We start from the raw sequence: 20,091 nt of genomic DNA, 5'->3' as shown, positions 1-20,091 counted from the left end.
CTGTTTAGCTTTCAAGTCTTTTTTTTTTTTTTTTTTGACAGGCAGAGTGGACAGTGAGAGAGAGACAGAGAGAAAGGTCTTCCTTTTTGCCGTTGGTTCACCCTCCAATGGCCGCCGCGGTAGCGTGCTGCGGCCGGCGCACCACGCTGATCCGATGGCGGGAGCCAGGTGCTTCTCCTGGTCTCCCATGGGGTGCAGGGCCCAAGCACTTGGGCCATCCTCCACTGCACTCCCTGGCCACAGCAGAGAGCTGGCCTGGAAGAGGGGCAACCGGGACAGAATCCGGTGCCCCGACCGGGACTAGAACCCGGTGTGCCGGTGTCGCAAGGCGGAGGATTAGCCTAGTGAGCCGCGGCGCCGGCCAGCTTGCAAGTCTTTAAGTGAAAATAAAGCAAATATGAATCAATTCTTCACTTTTCTTTATCTCACTTAAAGGATAACGTACATTTTCAGCACAACACTCTTTTACTGAGTAGTATAGGAAATCATTCTTCAAATCATTCTTATTGCCAAATAGGAATGATAAAATCCACCGTATAGGGTTGTTGAAAATTAAACAAGATAGTATATGTAATGTCCTTAGCATAATGCCTCCCTTGAGACTCAAAAATGATAGTTATTATTAATTATCATTATTATCACAGGGATAATGATAATATGTGCATCTACGCAGGTGACAAGGATGAATAAAGTAATATATCTGAAAGAAACTGCACAAACTTAGCACATAAGAGATACCCAATACATTGTAAAGTTATTGACCAATTCAGACCAAGTATCAAATATCAACCAAATGCTATTTGCCAGATAGCAACCATAATTTGAAAAGTGGAAATGCTTTTTTCAAGGTTTTTTTAAGCAGTGATTTGACATCCTTCTGAAAATTTTTGAATTTTTGAAACTAAGAAACCAGCCAGCGCCATGGCTCACTAGGCTAATCCTCCACCTGTGGCGCCGGCACACCGGCTTCTAGTCCTGGCCAGGGCACCGGATTCTGTCCCGGTTGCCCCTCTTCCAGTCCAGCTCTCTTCTGTGGCCTGGGAAGGCAGTGGAGGATGGCCCAGATCCTTGGGCCCTGCACCCGCATGGGAGACCAGGAGAAGCACCTGGCTCCTGGCTTCAGATCGGCACAATGTGCTGGTTGTGGCAGCCATTTGGGGGGTGAACCAGTGGAAGGAAGACCTTTCCCTCTGTCTCTCTCTCTCTCTCTGCCTGTCCAAAAAAAAAAAAAAAAAAAACCTAAGAAACCAAAGAATTGGTATTTATTGAGCTTCTGCTACATTGTATTTACTGTCTTCTTAGGAAGAGTCAATTTTGCATATTTTAATCATTTAGCCTTCATTTTATGTTAATGAAGGCATCTGAGGCTTTGTTGTGGGCAAGGACGACTGCACCGAGCAGGAAGGGGAAGGGCTTCCCAGGCCCTCAGTCAGGGCTGGTGACCAGTGCCCTGCTGGGCAAATGCAGCCTGTCACCTGTTTTTGTGCAGTCCACAAGATAGGGATTTCCTTTACATTTCTAAGTGACTGAAAAACCATATCAAAAGAAGGATAATATTTAGTGCCAAGTGAAATGGCATGTGATCAAATGCCAGTGTCCATAAAATGTTTGGAACTCAATTTGTTGACCTGTAAGATCATTTTACGCCACGGCAGCGGTGTTGAGTAGTCACAGGATCCACAACAATCTTCAGAGAAAGTTTGTCCTCCTGTGCCCTCCTCGACAGTTCCTCATGATCAAATGCTATTCCTGTGCTTCTCTTGCAGAGGCACCAACTGGCCCCAGGAGGGGACCTGGAGAGCAGCGGGCGAGGGAAGGGCGTGGACTGTGCTGCCCTCACTTGCATGGTGCAGCTGGCTCAGATCCTGGTCGGAGGTGGCCTGGGCTTCCTGGTCAACACAGCCGGGAGCGTCATCGTCGTGGTGATCACAGCCTCTTCAGTGGCATTGATCGGCTGCTGCTTCGTGGCTCTCTTTGTTAGATACGTGAATTAGGTCAATAAAGAGACATCGATCCTAACCTTTGACAGGTGACACGCATGGCAGAAAACCAGTCTTTTCGGAAATTTCGCATCCTGGGGGGCTGCCCTTTGGATTCCCGTGCTGTGATTTCAGTTGTGGTCCGCAGCCTCCTAAGCTAGCCAGTCCTCATATTTGGGCATCATCACGTGGGCTATGTCTCCGTGCACTGGGGGCAATGAGTGTGTGTGGGTGGTAGCAGCAACGAGCACCCTCCCTACTGCCTCTCAGCATGTAGGTTGGAGAGACAGGGTGAAGCTCTAGGCCTTGATGAAACTTGAGAAGCAGACTAATTGCATATGATATCATTTGCACATGACACTTGGATTTGTTTTATGGCATATTTTTTTTTTCTGTTTTAACCAGGAAACATTTGTAGTTGGGGAGTCATATTTCATCAAATATGCCAAATAGTATGCTGATGATTTGTGGTATTACTTTATTCATATTTAATTTGCTCATAATTAATTCCTATTAATTTATGATGCCTCTGGCAAATCTGCCCAAACGTCTCCTGCTGGAGGATTTGCTACCTTCAAGCAGCTTATTTCATTGACACAGAAAAAAAAAAAGTGCTTTCTAGTCCACACTCTTTTTTCCCTCCTCTGGAGTTGATACTAAGTCTTTCAAAAAACAGCCTCCGGTTTCTGCTGTGATCTTCTGTTCTACAGGCTAAGCATTTTTTCTCCAACCATTCCTCTTCAACTGCTCCTCGTGGGGTGAGGTTTTCAGCGGTCTCCAGAGACAAGCAAGGCTTGATAGAATGATCACAAGCTTTGGCATCAGGCTGCTTTAGAATGCTGGCTTTGCTAACCAGCAGCAAACGGACGTCCCTCAGCCACTTCTGCCCATCTGCACATTTAGAATGGTCGTTCCTGCCTCAGCCATGAGTAATGACACAGAACTCAGAGTGCTTCCCACTGCACTACGTATTTCACCCGTGTTCACCAGCAGTCCTGGGAGCTGGTGCTGTCACTCACTGGTCTACATTATGAGGATGAGGAAGCTGAGGCAGAGGGTTCTAGGACTCACCTGAAATCAGCCAGGTTGTTAGTGGCAGGGCTGCGCTTTAAACCCAGGTACTTTGCTTCCAGTGCCCACAGCACCTAGGCTGGGCTGGCACTGGTTGGTGCTCAACAAATGACAGCGAGTGCACCAGACTGCTGCTAGTGGTTCCTCCTCCTGTTCCCCCACCCCAGGTCTTCTCTGGTCTTAAGCGTTTGCCTGTACTACACCCAGTGAGCCTGACTGGTGCAGAATGGAGATTTGTCCTTCTGTATTCAGGAGTTAAATAATGCTGTGTTGCTTTCTCTGACCTCAGCTCGGAGTCTGGGCATGCACTCATGGATTGCCCCCATTGGATTTCTAACCATCCCAGGTCTTTGTTGCCAGGAAGGAAAAAATGAAATGAACTGTCTTTGGGATGCTGTAGTTGTTTTTCCCATACATAGTAGAATATATGGGCTCAGAGCATGGCCAGGCCCCTGCAGTATCAGCTCATAGGGGCAGTGATCCTGGGAAGAGGAAGCATGTCCTGCTTGTCCTCTGGAAAGCTTTGAGTCCTCTTACACACAACTGTTGGGTGGATGAGGGGCTCAGGAGCACTCCCAGCATTTGTGGAGTCCAGCCCGCAAGTATGGATGCAGACCCAGGTCCACAGCCCGTTCGTCTTCCCTTCTCCTTGCATTCTTATTTCTGTACAGCACTTTGTGAGTCCTTGTGTGCACTTTGCCTTCGGCACATCCATGGTTTCCCACAACCCTTCACTCCTTGCCACTCCTGCAAACAGCCCTCCTTACCGCTCCCCCCCCCCCCCCATACTAAGGTCTCATAGCCTCAGTCGTGTGCTTTGCCCTCTGGATGGTGGATTCCAGAAAGGATCTGTGAGGGGTTTGTCAATCACTTAGAGCTGTTTGGATGAGTTATTCTGAGGTCTGAGGTACTGGCACATGATCTAGAAGGTGGGGGGCACAGTCTGCACGCAGCCCTGTGGGTTCCCTGTGAAGAAAGGAGTGCAGCTGGAGGGAGGGGTAGAGCTGAGTCCTCTAATGATAAAACCCAGAGCAGGGGCCCAAGGCCAAGGGCAGCTTTGCAGATTACTATCCCAAAAACACAACCTGCAAGCAGATCTGTTGTCATTCAGTGTTTAGCTTCCTTCTTCCAGTGGTCTCCAAAGGCAGCTAGATTCCTGTTATCTCAATTTGTTCTCTTCCTCCCCCTACTGCCTGGGCTTGCACTTTGCTGCTGCAGTTCTCTCAACTGCTTTCTCCTTGATTAAAAAGCCTGCTCTCTGCTGCTACCTGGTTATCACACTAGGAACTGCGGCAGGGTTAGGGATGTAGGCTGGGACATCTGGAACATCCTTGTGGATCAGGCCACGTGTGTGTATGTGCAGAAAGGGCAGCAGGCTTATGATGGAGGGCTGGGGGCTCCTTCCTGTTCACTGCTTACCTGCGTTACCAGCAGGGCACACAGCTTCCTTACCTGACACCAAGCACTCCAGGCTCTTGCAGTTTATCCCATTCTTTCCAGATCTCTGGTGCTGCCCACACCAGGCTGAGCTGTCTTCTCAGACCCGAGTGCACTGTTGTTTCACTTATCAACCCTCCAGCTTTGTTCTCTCCAAACCAGCACTTCTTGTGCTCTGCCACCCTACTCCTATTAGTACCTCACTTGAAGATAAAACTCTCCCGTTCATTATAGGATGCATGTGGACAACCACCCTATTTCTCCACATCTTTCAGCCTCATCATCCATCTGAGAAAATGAGGTCATGACTGACTTAGAGGAATAATCAGGAAAAACCCCTGCTTCCAACCCTTTTGCATGGGGTATTGAGGGTCACATACTCAGAGGACCCCGTGTCAGTACTCTGAGCATTATAAAAGAAGTATAACCAAACCATCTTTCTTGCTTCACCTACCTGCACTGCCTTTGTAAGGCTTAGAAATGAAACATCTTGGGGCCGGTGGCTGTGGTGTAGCGGGTAAAGCCACTGCCTGCCCTGCCGGCATCCCATATGGGCTCCGGTTCGAGTCCTGGCTGCTCCACTTCTGATTCAGTTCTCTGCTATGGCCTGGGAAAGTAGTAAAAGATGGCCCAAGTCCTTGAGCCCCTGCACCCACGTGGGAAACCTGGAAGAAGCTCCTGCTCCTGGCTTCAGATCAATTCAGCTCCAGGGGTTGCACCCATCTGGGGAGTGAACTAGTGAATGGAAGACCGTTCTCTCTGCCTCTCCTCTCTGTGTAACTCTGACTTTGAAATACATAAATAAATCTTTAAAAAAGCAATGAAACGTCCTGCAGGGTTCAGGCTGATTTACTGTTTCTCTAAAGACTGTTCTGGTGTTGGGAGATCTAGAAATGACTGGATGAGGGAGCTGGGAAATTGATCCATCCTGTATGGTCCCTCAAGAAGTTAACTCTGATCAATGACAGGGCATCATCTTTGTTACAAACGAAGCTTCTTTTATCTGGGACATCAGATAGGCTACTGAGCTGAGGAAGGGAGCTATAGCAGTTATGATCCCCTCCACACACACACACACACACTCAAACATGATGTGCAAATACTTTACTCATTGAACTCAGTTCCACTGAAGTTTGACCAAGTGGGTAGAAACCAATTTTAAAAAGCCTTTAAGCACTGTTGGGACCTCAAGTGCTTCTTCTCAGTACACTAACAAGCTGTTCTCTGAAAAAAAAAAAAAAGTTCTGTTTCCAGACAGATAAAACAATGCAAGGACACATGTAACTTCAATGGAAATCCTGGGAAGTAGGGGAAGCCAGTGCTTTGCTTCCTGCCTCCTCAATTAAGCATACATTCCAGCCTCCGGGCCTTTGATCACACTATGCCCTAAGCTTCAAATGTCTTCATGACCCCCTCACCATCCTGCATTGGGCCCACACTGTGCCGGTGTGTCAAATACCCCTTTGACCAGGAAGTCTCTGAAAACCTCCTGGGGAATCATCTTCCTTTCCCCTGTCTTCCCTCCGAGCTATCTTTTAGCCTTGCTATGGTGTTCCCTGTCTGATCTTGCTTGTGTCCATGGCTGGCTGCCCTTCTAAACATGAAAGTCAGGAATGTATCTGGACCATGGACCTGACCTCAGCACCCAACACAAGGCTTGGCAAGAGGTGCACGTGAAAACTATTGGCTGCTGTCAGTTGAGTTGACCATTTCCTTTCCAAACCCTTTGTCCTTGTGGAGGACAGAAATCATGGTCATGGATCCCCCTGTTACGGTATGAGAAGCCTTCAGCTTTGGATTTCAACAGGCAATGCTTTCTACAGAGCTGTTTCGTATGAAGACCTCACTTCATACAAAACAAGCCTCTTCTGTCTTTCCAGTGCCCATATAGCATAACACACACTCCAACACACTTTTCTGTGTTCTAAGCTACTCACATGTGAACTTATTGTCCCAATTGAAGTGATAAGTTGTTTTAACAGGAGTTTCTTAGTAAAAGTCTGGTATGGGTGTTACATAGGGATATGCTACTGTTGGTTCTTCCTAGTGTTCACTCATTTATTTTGTATTTTGGGGGACACCTCCACCTTTGTTACCACAATTCTTATTCAATATCAACAGTTTTTCTCCCCAAGGGAAGACTAGTTTGACTACTTCAGAGCAGAAGCATGATTCTGGTTTCTAGAGGAACTGACTTCTCAGGACCGCTCAGGACTGAAATTGGGCAGTTTTGTTTTTGTGGCAAGGGATGAGTGGTTAGGAATTTCACTGTGTTGTGTGACAAAGCAGGACAAGCAAGGGAGGCTGGAGTTTTACATCTCACATTATGAGCTTACATCTGAAACACTGCAGAAAATTTTTCAACAAAATCACTCAGTAATTCTACAGCTCAGAGACATGTATTTTCTAGTAACAATTTATTGTATTAAAATAACCACAGTACTGCCTACATTGCTGGTTTTTTCTTGACCCCAAACCAAATCATAAAGGAGAACAGTAGTGCTGCTATCAAAACAAGCAGATGAATGGGGACGCTCAGGTGTGATCCCAGTTCTCAGAACAGCCTCAAGAAAGGACTTTGTGAGGCTCTCGAATATTCAACAGCTGTGACCAGAATAGAGCTGTCATGAGAAATTTGTCATTCTTCAGAGACAGCCACAGAGACTGGAAGTTGGGGGGGGGGATTCATCACACATGCTCAATGTGCAAAGCACAAATGGAATGGGTTAAGGTAATGTCCTATGGGAATTCTATTTCTGCTTTCTCTTGTTAACAGTATGAGCAGTAAATAACCCACACCTGATATTCTGGGGCATGCCCTCAAACCAGCATCTCTCCTCCCCTCCTCCCTCTAGGGCAGGTTTTACTTCTCTTCCCTTCTCTTTCTCACCCTGCCCCTTCTCTTGAAAGATCAGACTTCAGCTCTGAGGATTTGCTTTGCAAGAGCCCCCTGCACATTGGAACCGCATTTCTTGCTCAGCCTCCTAAGAACGGCCCTGAGCCACGCCTCTTGTCTGGGCCACAGCCTCAAAGGAGAATCCGGATTTTCACGGAGGGAGGGGGAAGGGCCTCAGGAGTGCCCCCACCCTCCAGTAGAGCTCCGGTAGGCGTTCAGGCCCAGCTCACCTGCGGCTGGCAGAATGGAGCTCAGTCTCCCGGCACCCGGAGAGCCCTCAAAAGTGAAGTGCAGGGGCTTCCAGCCCGCGCCTGGAGCTCCACTTCCTGCGGTTACCAAATGAACAGGTGAGCTCACGTTTTCCTTCTTGGGACAGTACCCCGAAGAGATTTCTCTCCTCAGTCCCTGTAGTCAGCTCCCTCTCGCGCGGCCACACTACTTTGAAGTGAATCGCTCCCGCTTGCTGGCGGCAGGTGTTGTGCCCCTGGTGACTTCTGATCTCACAGGCCGTTGAGGTAGGACGCAGAAAGTGCCCAGCCTCCCAGAGCAGGGTGACCAATGCTACAATGGCTCCGAGGGAGGTGCTTCTCCTCCCACACTCCCCCTGGGAATGGACCAACACGGTCACTCTTCTAACAAGGAGAAAAGTTTCTTGCCTCTAAATTCCAGGCTTTCTAGACACAGCGAGTTAGACCTTCGCACAGCCACAGCCTCCTGGGCCAAAGCGTAGAGGGAGGGATCTGAGAGCGGCACCTCTCGCTGGAGGCGGCCCACAGCCCTTATCAAAGACTTTGAAAGTCGCTGGAAAAAATGCGCTCCATTGCGCACCTTGTGGCTGAGCCTCACTCTCTCAAACCCTTGCTTCTCTGCGTTCCTGATGCCGCTTCTTTTGTGGGCGCCGCCACCCTGGAGCACCATCCCCTTCCCACCTACTTCAAGGCCATTTTGCCCAACAGACCTCACGCCCTGGGCCTCCGCCTGCGTTAGTAGGCGGAGCTGCTGGGCAGCAGGTCGTAGTGCCCCCCACTGTAGACCACAACGCCAGGCGGGTAGTACAGCAGGTTGGGCTCGGCGGCTGCGTGGACTGGCGCCAGGGCCTGCAGCCCGTGGTCTTCGGGTTCTGGCTTAGTGGTGGCGGTGAAGGGGCGCATGCTGGTGAGCGAAGGCGACGCGATGCGCCACAGCAGGCTCTTGAGCGCCTTGCGGAATTCACGGCGCACCAGACAGTAGAGGATGGGGTTGAGGCAGCTGTTGGAGTGTGCCAAGCACACGCTCACTGGGAACGCGTACACCTGGCACAGGAAGTACTCCTGGCTGAAGGGCACCGCATTGAACTTGATGAGGATGCTCCAGGTGGTGAGCGCCTGGTTGGGCAGCCAGCAGAGGAAGAAGGAGAGGACAACGATAGTCACTGACTTGGTGACCTTGGCCCGTCTCCGGGCGCTGGCTCCTGTCAGGCCTCCCCTGGCCGCTGTCCCTCCTTCGGTCCCCACCACGCGGCGGTCGGAGATGAAGCGCACCAGCAGCAGGTAGCACAGGCTGATGACGCCCAGAGGCAGCAGGAAACCCAGCAGCACCTTCTGTGAGTGGTACAGGCCCAGCCAGAACTGCCGGTCGCCGCCCAGCAACTTGTCCGGGAAGCGTACCAGGCACAGCTCGTCGCCCATCACCTTGATCGTGGTGGAGAAGATGGCATTGGGCAGCGAGGCTAGCACGGCTGAAGCCCAGATGAACACGCACAGGGCTTTGGCCGAGAAGCAGCAGCTGTCTCCCAGGCTTTGGCTGCAGCAATCGCACCGGCCCTGTCCTTGGGTCCGGTGGCTCTTTAGAGCCGAGGCCACCGAGTAGTAGCGCGCTACGCTCATGGCGGTGAGGAAGAAGACGCTGGCGTACATGTTCATGGACGTCACGACCGACACAATCTTACACATGGCGTTGCCAAAGGGCCATCTGAAGTCGAGCGCATTCTCCACGGCCCAGAAGGGCAAGGTGAGCACGAACTGGAAGTCTGTCAGCGCCAGGTTGGTGACGAAGAGGTTGATGGAGGACTTGCGCCAGCCCTGCTTGCTCTTCATCAAGTACAGCACCAGCAGGTTGCCCGCCAGCCCCAGCGCGCAAACCACCCAGTACACCGCGCTGATAAGGATCCGCACCCGCGCTTCGGTGTCCGCGCTCTCCGCCGCGACACTGCCGGCGGGCGCGCCGTCCGGCAGGTCCAGCCCCAGCTCCCACCACAAGTCCTGTAGCTGCAGCGACCCGTTGACACTTGAGTTGGCAGCTTCCAGGAGGTCTGGTACCAGACCCAATAGTCCTGCGAGCTCGTCCCCGCCGGCCGCCGCCTTCTTTAGGGTGTTCATCGTGGCTGCCGCAGCCACCTGCATGCGCAGGTGCCTCTAGGGCAAGTTCCGGAGGGCGAGACCGTAGGGAGCGCGATTGGCAGCGGGTTTAGTCCCCAGGCAGGCGCTCGGGAAGTGCGCGGGAGCTGTCAAAGTAGCCGCCGGGAGAGCTGGGTCTCTCCGCCTGGGAAGCGAGTGCAGAGCGGGTTCAGAGCGCGGGGAGCGGGCTCTGGAGTTGAACTCAGCGGCTGCTCCGGAGAGGGGCAAGAGACCAGAGAAATGCAGCTCCCCAGGCGAGCCAGCCATCGGTGTCCCAGGCTGCCTGGGCCGAGGGCGTAGTCATCGGGTCAGCACTGCACGCCGCTGCTGACTGCCTCCCTCCGTTCCCCGCTTTCACTGGGGCGCTGGCGCCTAACCCACCCAGCCGCCCGGGGAGAGCAATTCGGGGCCCGCGCCTGTCGTTTCCAATACCTTTGTCGGTTTTTCTCTACTGTTGCTGCCGAGGGAAAATGAGGTCGGGATGTTCTGGCTCCCCAGCTCTGACTGCCTGGAGGTCCACGGGTGTCTGGGTCTCTCCGCTATGTCAACTCTGAGAGAGTTGCCAGCGGCGCTCGCCGGAGTTGTATCAGTGCTCGCAGACCCGCGGCGGCGGGCCCCAAGGAGCATGCGTGGCTCCCGCGCCGAGCCAGGGTCGCTTTCCGAGGTGCTGAACGCAGCCGCACCCGCGGGGGCAGGCAGAGCGCCCGCGACGCCTCTCTGCTTCCCGAAGGTGCAGAAAGAAATGATCATAACCCTTTATTGTCCTGCATTGCTGGAGAAAGTCTGTTATAATCTGAGTTCCCTTTTCCTTCCTTATTCCCAAACATTGTGGCTCGAGCTATTTGGTTTTTTCCTGGACTTCTCATTTACGTTTTGTTATTGAAACGATCCTACCCACTTCCCTTTTTAGAGCAGTGATAGTGGCCTCCCGCACACTAAGTCAGACGATGGGTCCTAACGGAATACACAAAGGCAAGCTCCTCTACGTCTACTTCTTCATCTCTGAGATAGGGTTTTCAAAGGATCTTCACATAGCACAACTCTGGTTAGTGTTGCCCCTACTCTGCTGTGTTCTGAGAAGTGAAATTAAACATAGCAGAGAACAGGTGAGCCTGCTCCACCTGTACAGTCCTCATCCAGAACTCCCCAACAAATTGTTAGATTCACCCACACTGTCTTCATCTAGAGGTAGATGGGACAGAGGAGACCTGGGGGGTGGCTTTGGGTGCAGTCTTCTAATTAACACTATTATTATAACCATCTATCTCTGTCAGGTGTTTTTCAGACCACTGGGAGTAAATTCTAGGGAATCTCCTAAATGCCTTTTGGCAAAGGAAACAGTGGAAACTGACTGGCTTCTGAATTTTGTGTTGTTTAAATTCCAGGTCAATTTCTCTGGTTAATTATGCTTTTAAAGAATGGATTTAAGAAATTTAAAATGTTTTCCTCACTGGGACTAAACAGAAACAGAAGTATTATAAACATGCAGTGATTGTCCTCACTCCTGGGGTAATGTGGAACTTAAGGCTTTGCTTATGGAGATAAAGTGGATGTGACTTCTAAGAAGAGAATATATAAAAACACTTGGTAGTGAAGAAACATGGTGTGTCCTCACCCCCCCCCCCAAAAAAAAAAGAAAGAAAAGGGAACAGAAAAAAACCTTGATTCCCAAGCCAGAACACAGGTGGTTAGGAAGAGAACTTCTCTGTAGATGCTAGATTGCTCTATCTTTTCACTAGAGGGCGCCAGGGCTTTAGAAAAAACAAAACCCAAGCCAAGCCCTCTCCTCCTTGTATGCTATGATTCTTCCTCAAAACACTTTATTCCCTGTTAGCAGCCCTACCTTCACACTCACTGTTCATTTTACTTTTTGCTAGTTCTTTCTATGAAACAGTTTAATCTCTCTTTCATAATATTGCAAGGTGTTATCAAAAAAACAAGAAAGCCTATCCCAATGGTTAGACTAGAGTTTGATGCCTGACTCCAAGTGGTGATTCCAGCTTGCTGCAAATATAGACCCTGGAAGGCAGCAGTGATGTCTCAAGTAGTTGAGTCCTTACCACCCATATCAGAAACCTGGACTGCATTGCCAACTGGCCTGTTGTAGCTATCTCAGGAGTGAACTAGTGGATGGAAACTGTTTCTTTTTTCTCTCTTTCAAATAAATAAAATAAAATAAAAACAAGGAAGCCTGGGAAAACTTTGAAATCCCTTTGTTGTTAAGTTATTCATATGTTCACAATAATGGCCCCAATCAACCAAGTATACAGCTTTTTGTCTTAGTGCTTCTAGCCCTACCTAGGACCATATGCAAAAACTTCAAATTGTGGAAAAATAGAACTGCAAGGTAAGTTTAATTTGGTGCAAAAATTTTCAAATCTATGTATAGGTTTTTCATAATATACATTTCCATGAACTTTTTATGAACCTCCTATCATGAATGTCAATGTTTTTGCACCAAAATAAACATATTCTTAATTAGAGTTTCTACAAATTTGTTGAAGTACCCTTATATCTACGTTTTCTGCCTCAAATCACATGAAGTTTTCACATTTTATTAAGAGTGTTGCAAAGGGCTTGATCTGATGCATCTCACACTCATTGGCCGTTTACTCTTTGCTGGGCACTGAGTGAGACTGAAGGATTTACCATGACAAAAACCCTCTGTTTTGATCCCCTCTGAAACTTTTCCTTGAAATAAGTGTCCACCATAGCACTGTCTGTGACTGTATTTTTTGTTTAGTCTAGTGCATGACTAAGTTTTCTAGAATGTAATGATCTTTGGCAGATGCATGGACAATAATTTTAGTTCGATTTTCCCTCTAATTTTGTTAAGATTTGGGCACATAATAAGCCGTTATACAGTACTTTGATGGGTTATGTCAGTTTCAGTTTTTTGTTGTTATCCCAAGGGTTTTCTATTTATGTTAGTATTTGAATGTACCATGAAACAGGAAGGATGCAGACCTTGTTTTGCCACATGCATTGTCTTTTTCTCTATCCCCATTTTCCCTTAAATTAAGGTTGGGTTGTCATGGATGCCCAGAGAAAAATCCTGTTACCTACAAGAAGTCCTTTCTCCTTCTTAGTGACAGGATGTGAGATCTTGAAACCATTTTCTGGGCTGTTTTTATGAGAATTTTGTGAAGCCATGAGTGTGGACAATGTAAAAAGTATATTCTAGTATATAACCACTGGAAACCCATAATCAGAGAATGTAAGAGAGCACTGGCTTTAGTCTTGGTATTTTGCAGAGGAAGCCTGAAGTTGTGAAGGAATTTTCCCAGAATCTTATGGTTAGGAAGTAGCCACACTAGGTCTAAAATATAAGTGACTTCTCTTGGTCCATGTTTCATTTCTCAACTGGATCTGACTCATCAGGATTTTTCAACAAAGTACTGTGTGTAGGATGAATCATGCAGTATATCTGCATTCTAACTCCTGGGCCTATGAATGTTACTTTATATGAACAAAAGGACTTCGATGAAATCAAAGGTCTTGACCTCAGAGAGATGGCTATGGCTATGGATTATACAGATCGTCCCAATATATTCACAAGAGTCCTTATAAGAGATAAGAAAGAGGAGTCAGAGTCAGAGGAGAAGGCAATGTGATGACAGAAGCAGTGACTAGAGTTATGATTTTTGAAGACAGAGGGAGGGACCACCAGCTAAGAATACATGCAGCCACTAGAAGCTAAGGAAAGCAATAATATGGATTCTTTCCCAAAGCATCATGAAGGAACCAGCTCTGCTACTACCTTGACTTTATGCCAGTGGAACTAATTTCAGACTTCCGATCTCTGAAGCTGGGAGAGAATAGGTTTTTCCTTATCTTATGCCACAGTATTTGTGGTCATTTGTTATAGCAGTAAATAGAAAACCAGGCAGGTGGTACATAAGCCTGGCTTGAACATTACCTGCTATTCGGAGTTAAACACATTAGTTCACCTTAACATATTGTTCACACATCAAAAAGATATTCACCTAGTACAAACTTATGCAAAGTACTAGGCCATGTAAGGGAGATTTAGTGAAAACTATCATCTACCAGAACACACATTCTAATAGTTGATACTAATATGTAGAAAATTAGAATTGTAATGAACTGTATGATTAAAATTATCACAAGAAAGAAAACAAAGTGAAATAGAAAGTTATAAAATTATATGCAAGAAGTAACTTTTTGGGACTGGCCTTGTGGTATAGGAGGTAAAGCCACCCCTGAGGCACTAGTGTCCCCTGTGGGTGCCAGTTCTTATCCCTGCTGCTCCACTTCCAAAAAGTAGAAGATGGCCCAAGTACTTGGGCCTCTGCCATCCATGTGGGAGACTTGAATGAAGCTCCTGGCTCCTGGCCTTGGCCTGGCCCATCACTGGCTGTTGTGCCCATCCAGAAGATGGAAGATAGATCTCTCTCTATAATTCTGACTTTCAAAATAAACAAGTAAGTCCTTAAAATAAAGTAACCTGTAACTATTCATGAACATCCTGATTTAATTGTAATACCTCTTTTCAAATGAAAAGTTTTAAAAATCAACATGAACTTCCAGTTGCTATAAGAGCATTTAATGAGATAGAATTTTCTTTTTTCGAAAGGTATTAATAAATGATATATCTTATTTTTCCATTTTTAGCTTTTATAGAGCCCTCTGTCAGCTTATCTCTGAAGGCATGCATCATTACATGAGGAGCACCAGGGCCCTTTCTGTGTAGTTCTCGTCTCATTAAAACAGTGTCATCCTCGTGTAGGAAGCGCATGTGTCATTATCATCGTTTGCTCTTAGTATTGAGCCTAGATAGTTCCCATGTGTGAATACAGGACAGAATAGTTGATTGGATTCTGCATTTGGGTGAGATCATACTGTAAAGGCAATCCAAAACAGGATACAAATTTTAAAAGGTAATTTAGAAGTTTCCTCTAATTATGCACTCATTGAAAATATGCAAATCTAACTCTGTTTTATAATACTTTTTTTTCTCCTAAGATTCATCTGTGTCTAGTTTAAAGCCACCTGTACTTCAAAGTCAGTGTGAAACCTTTAAAAACATTGATGCCCAGTGCCAATCTTAGACCAATTCAATGAGAAACATTAGTGGAAGAGTAAAATATGAAGAACTATAGCTCCCTGAGGCTGAACCTGCTCTATTCAACTACCCAGAAGCACATTCAAAGTATTTTAAACAACTATTTTGCTATATGCCTTGATAACTGTGGTAGATTTGCTTGTATTGTTTCTGTATTTTTTTCATTGTAGGCATTGCTTTTCACTTCACACAATGGAAGGTGAGTGTTTAGCCTCTTTTCTTCACTGTCTTTTTCCACTTATACTGACATTCCAACATCTCTCCATTTAGTTATGTTATTTATTTATTTATTTATTTATTTGATGGATAGAGTTAGACAGGGAGAGAGACAGAGAAAGGTCTTCCTTCCATTGGTTTACTCCCCAAATGGCCGCTACAGCTGGAGCTATGCAGATCTGAAGCCAGGAGCCAGGTGCTTCCTCCTGGTCTCCCATGCTGGTGCAGGGCCCAAGCACTTGGGCCATCCTCCACTGCCTTCCCAGGCCACAGCAGAGAGCTGGACTGGAAGAGGAGCAACCAGGACTAGAACCTGGCGCTGCAGGTGGAGGATTAGCCAAGTGAGCCACGGCACCAGCCCCCACTTAGTTACGTTTTACTTTGGGAAGATAAATATCTGCCCTTTACCCTGTATTGGCCATGGAAACTTGGTTAATGACAAGTCATGCAATATGCAATGATTGATATTCTTTTCTTGTATGGCTTTTTGCCCCATTAGAATTAATTGTTCTTATTTGTTCAGTGTAATTTTCACTAAAATATCCCCAAATTCTCCTTAGATTGTGAAAAATCTTTACTCAAAATTAGAATAAAAATTGGGTTCTTCTTCATCTGAGAATGTCAGCTTCTCCTTGTCTGAAGAAATTGCAATGTTCTGATGCCTTGCAGGGCTATTGCTCCTCCTGCTTGTCATAGAGGGGCTCTATAATTAGACTGAGTCCTGGCAGGGCCCAGAAAGTGAGACACGAAATGTGACCAGTGAGGAAGAGTGATGCACATCAAAAGAATTTCAACGTTTAGGCAATTTTACTGAAGAAACCTGGGAATCTTTATGGGAATGAAATCCTAGAAGCGGAGGACATTTAGTGCTGGGAGGGTCACGTTGGTTGATATGAGTGCACTAAACAGATTCCAGATTCCGTGTATTATTCAACCTGCAGGAAGCAGCTCTAGCAGTATGCTCTTGGGTTGACTGAAACAGAGTCACAGTATCCTAGACAAAATGAAATTGAAAAGCCAAACATTTCATGATATACTTTAGGGAGCAGCATGTAGGAGCCTAGGAAGAAAGAATGATAGCAAAGTTTTCCTATGTGAGATCTGCTCGGTCATCCATAACTCGCTTCCCAAGAGGTCAAGAAACCCCCATATCCCTACGGTAGACGAGAAAACATCCCTGAGGGGACTTTGAAAATCTTTTTCTTTGAAAATCTTTTTTGTGGTGGCTGTTATCAGTAAGCCAGGAATGGAAGAAGGAGCTGCTGCTATTGAGCTAAACTCGCTGAATTCCGTAGTGATGTTCTCCCAAGGCATCAGGGACTCTGTGGAGGCACTTAATTCCCAGAGGTGAGGGGGGACAGATTATGGCCACGAGCAGCAGTGTGAAAGAGTAATCAGAACAATTTGACCTATACCTATCTTCATCGTTAGCTAACTGACCATTGCCTCTAGTGCTAAAACAGAGGGCAACCTAGAAAAGTCCTACTTGATATGCATAAGCAAGAAAAAAAAGTCGGTCTTATGAACAGGAGTCTTACTTGAATCAGCCCCTCCAACAGTGAGCAGAGTTGAGCTGATTTATAGACTCAGAATCTCCTGGGTGAAGGAGAGGCAGGTCTCCTTGAGGAAGAACTGTAAAATGTGTACTGTAATCATTCTTACCTCTCACCAAAGAAATTGCCTTCATTTGCCACGTTGATCAGACACTAAGGAAGGGAAATAATAGGACTTTGGCTGTGAGCTGACACCAATTCCTGGTGATACAACATTCCATTGCTATTCACCAACTAGAGTAGAAGCTTATAGAGATTAAGTGGTCAATGATGTTTTCATCAATTCTGTCATACAGAAGGCTCAATGGGTCCCTGACACCACACTGTGATTATTCATACAGGTTCAGAAGGCATATTCAATGGCTAGCAAATTTACACAGGTTCAGATGGTATATTCAACAACTGGGGCATAATGTCTACTTCGATTCCCTAGTCTATGGAGTGAGGGCTATGATATTAGAAAAGACCAAATAGAAGCTAACAGAACTGCTTCTATATAACAACCCAAAAACTATGCCACATAACTGGAGGAATCTTGCAAAAATTTGAGTCACATTCAAGGAGTGAAAAGATGCAGGACTGGGGCCAGTGCTGTGGTTCAATGGTTTAAGCTGTGGCTTGCAATGTTGTCATGCTATGCTGGATTGCCAGTTTGAGTCCCAGATGCCCTGCTTCTGATCTAGCTCCCTGTTAATGGATGTGGGAAGGCAGCACAAAATGGCCCAAGTGCTTGGGACCCTGCCACCCACTTGGGAGACCTGGAAGGAATTTTAGGCTTCTGGCTTCAGCCTGGCTGAGCCTGGGCTATTGTGGCCATTTGGAGAGTGAATTTGTGGATGAAAGATTCTCTCTGTCTCTCTCTCTCTCTCTCTGTCTCTCTCTCTGTGTGTATTTCTCCATGCATCACTCTGTCTTTTAAATTAATAGATATTATTTTTTGAAAAGACACAGCATTGGGAGTGAAGCAGCAGCTGTTTATTTGAAGGAAACAGGCCCTGTTTTACCTTGCTCACATTTGCAATGACCTGGTGGCTCACTTATTGAAATTGAGCAGCACATAGGATTTCAGCTCTCCTGTGTCCTACCAGATTTTTTCCTTCAGATTTGAGTCCTGGGCTAGGCACATTTGCAGCTCTCTTGCAAGGCATCTGCATTGTCAACATTGGAAGCAGTGAGAGACACACATTGATTCATGTTTATCTTCATGGGTTTTGCCAGAAGGACATTTAAAAACAGCAAGACAGGACAAGGCAGTCTGCAAGTAGCTGAAAGTTCTCACTACAACTCTAAACAATAACCGGCCAACAGATTTGGGCTGACTATTCTAGCAGGTGCAGGCAATGAGCAAAAAATCCAAGTTAATCCTGCATGAGAGACCATGCTTGCGGAGTGACCCATGAAGAGGCCATCATGAGCAATAGCCTGGAAGACCATGAATAATAGTTTGGATTGCTTTCAAAATGTAACAGGGAGCTGCTGGCAGGATTTAAGTAGGAGTTGAAAATGCTGTTGATATCCTGTCCACCACCCCTTAGTGCATGCCACATTCCTAGTTGAGGATTTGACTTTCAGGGGCCAGGCCCCCTGACTCTCCTAAGGCCCTTCTCTGGCAGTCAAAACCTGCTCTGCATGCTTGTGGGGCAGCCTAGAGGAGATGGTGAAAGACCTCCCTGTCCCCAGCTCTTACATTTCAAGGAAGTGTGCAGTCAATCACTGACAGGAGCCAATTAACAAAACACCTTAGCTTCCTTGTCTCTTAGGCAGAGTAACTAATAAAATTCCCAGGTCATAGCCATGAGTTAATAAAATGATAACTTGCTTAAAAGTATTTCCTGTATTAGATTTCTTTCCTTCCTTATCTTATATCCCTACAATACTCTTAGTGTTCTTTGAGGTCATCTCCCAAAGAACTCAGGATGAAAGTTATAGTCATTACAATCTAGTATCAGAAGTGACATTCTTGCCAATTCCATATTCTATTGTTTAGAGGTAAATCAGTAAGTACAGTTTACACTCAAAAGAAGGTGTTTGGGGCTGGCACTGTGTTGTAGTGGGCTAGGCCTCCACCTGTGGCACTGGCAATCCATATGGGTGCTGGTTCAACTCCTGGCTGCTCCTCTTCTGATCCAGCTCTCTGCTATGGCCTGGGAAAGCAGCTGAAGATGGTCCAAGTGCTTAGGCCCTTGCACCCACATAGGAACCCGGAAGAAGCTCCTGGCTTCAGATTGGCACAGCTCCAGCCATTGTGGCCATCTGGGGGAGTGAACCAGCGGATACAAGACCTTTCTCTCTGACTCTACTTTTCTCTATAACTCTACCTCTCAAATAAATAAAATCTTCAAAAAAAAAAATAGAAAAAGTAACAAAGAAGGGGATTTTACAAGTATCCAATAACTGGTAAGCAGGAATCAGTGGGGATCATCTTAAAGACTATCTACCAGAACAGGGCAGGATGTCGTAATACCAGCAGAAAACAGAACTTGAAGGGCTAATCACTAATCAGGTATTTTAACAGTGACACACTTCTGGGGTAACAGAGCTTGAATTTAAACACGGTAAGCTGGAAGGGCCTAAGTTATTAGTCAAGGCTTTCAGTTGAAACTCCAGAAGGAACACATCCTAAGGGTAAGTTCTACTCATTCTCAATAACCAGAAATCACACATTTTTTAAAGTATACATAAAACATTCACCAAAAGAAAGCACATATTACTAAATCGTTTTAACAAATTTTAAAAGATTGAAATCATACATTATGTATTCTATTCTAGCTAGAAATTGACAAAAGAATGATAACTAGAAGTTGCAAAATGTTTTAAAATTTATCCACACATTTTAATCCATAGATTAAGGGAGAACTAAGAAGATAAATTAGGAAATATTTTAAGATAAATAATAAAAATATAATATCTCTTACTATGTGGAGGCAAACTGTTGAAATCTTAATATATACTAAACTGATCTTCTGCATATAAAGAGAATTGAAAATGAATCGATGTGAATGGAAGGGGAGAGGGAACGGGAAAGGGGAGGGTTGCAGGTGGGAGGGAAGTTTGGTGGGGGGGAAGCCATTGTAATCCATAAGCTGTACTTTGGAAATTTATATTCATTAAATAAAAGTTTTAAAAAAATTAAAAAAAATAAAAATATAACATCTCAAAATTTGTGAGCTGCAACTAAGGCAGTGCTTAGAGGAAAATTTATAGCTATGAATAGTTTTAAAAAGGAAGAAAGCTTCAACATTAATGATCTAAGTTTCCAACTGAAGACACTGGAGGAAGACAAATTACTTCCAAAGGAGGAGGAAGCATGGAAATATTAAACACAGAAGCTGGAAAATACATGGAAGGCTCTTGTTGTGTCAGGGATTAACCTTCTAGTGCTGGATCATAGAGATGGATGGTTGGAGTCTCAAGAGAACCAGAGCAGCCCGGGGTGGGGGTGACTTAGGAGGATTGGGACAGAGGTTAACTGATAGGT

At 46.2% G+C, this 20,091-nt stretch overlaps 2 protein-coding genes across 2 annotated transcripts in view; one reads left to right on the top strand and one right to left on the bottom strand.

Annotated features, from left to right (window-relative positions):
• The window catches only part of SLC45A2 (solute carrier family 45 member 2), a 39,915-nt gene extending 37,907 nt beyond the window's left edge, over positions 1-2,008 (top strand). Inside the window, exon 7 of the mRNA XM_062212049.1 lies at positions 1,767-2,008. Coding sequence (XP_062068033.1) covers positions 1,767-1,994 — 228 coding nt within the window. The 3' untranslated portion in view covers positions 1,995-2,008. The remainder of the gene's footprint in view (positions 1-1,766) is intronic.
• Positions 2,009-8,366: 6,358 nt separating this feature from the next.
• RXFP3 (relaxin family peptide receptor 3) lies at positions 8,367-9,779 on the bottom strand. The gene has a single exon (XM_062212583.1). The coding sequence runs from the start codon at positions 9,762-9,764 to the stop codon at positions 8,367-8,369; it is 1,398 nt and encodes a 465-aa protein (XP_062068567.1). The 5' UTR covers positions 9,765-9,779.
• Between the last annotated feature and the right edge of the window lie 10,312 nt (positions 9,780-20,091).

Source organism: Lepus europaeus, chromosome 15, assembly GCF_033115175.1.
Source record: "Lepus europaeus isolate LE1 chromosome 15, mLepTim1.pri, whole genome shotgun sequence".
Classification (NCBI taxonomy): Eukaryota; Metazoa; Chordata; class Mammalia; order Lagomorpha; family Leporidae; genus Lepus; species Lepus europaeus.
Note: the sequence above shows the minus strand (reverse complement) of the source record. Positions and strands in the feature narration are given on the sequence as shown.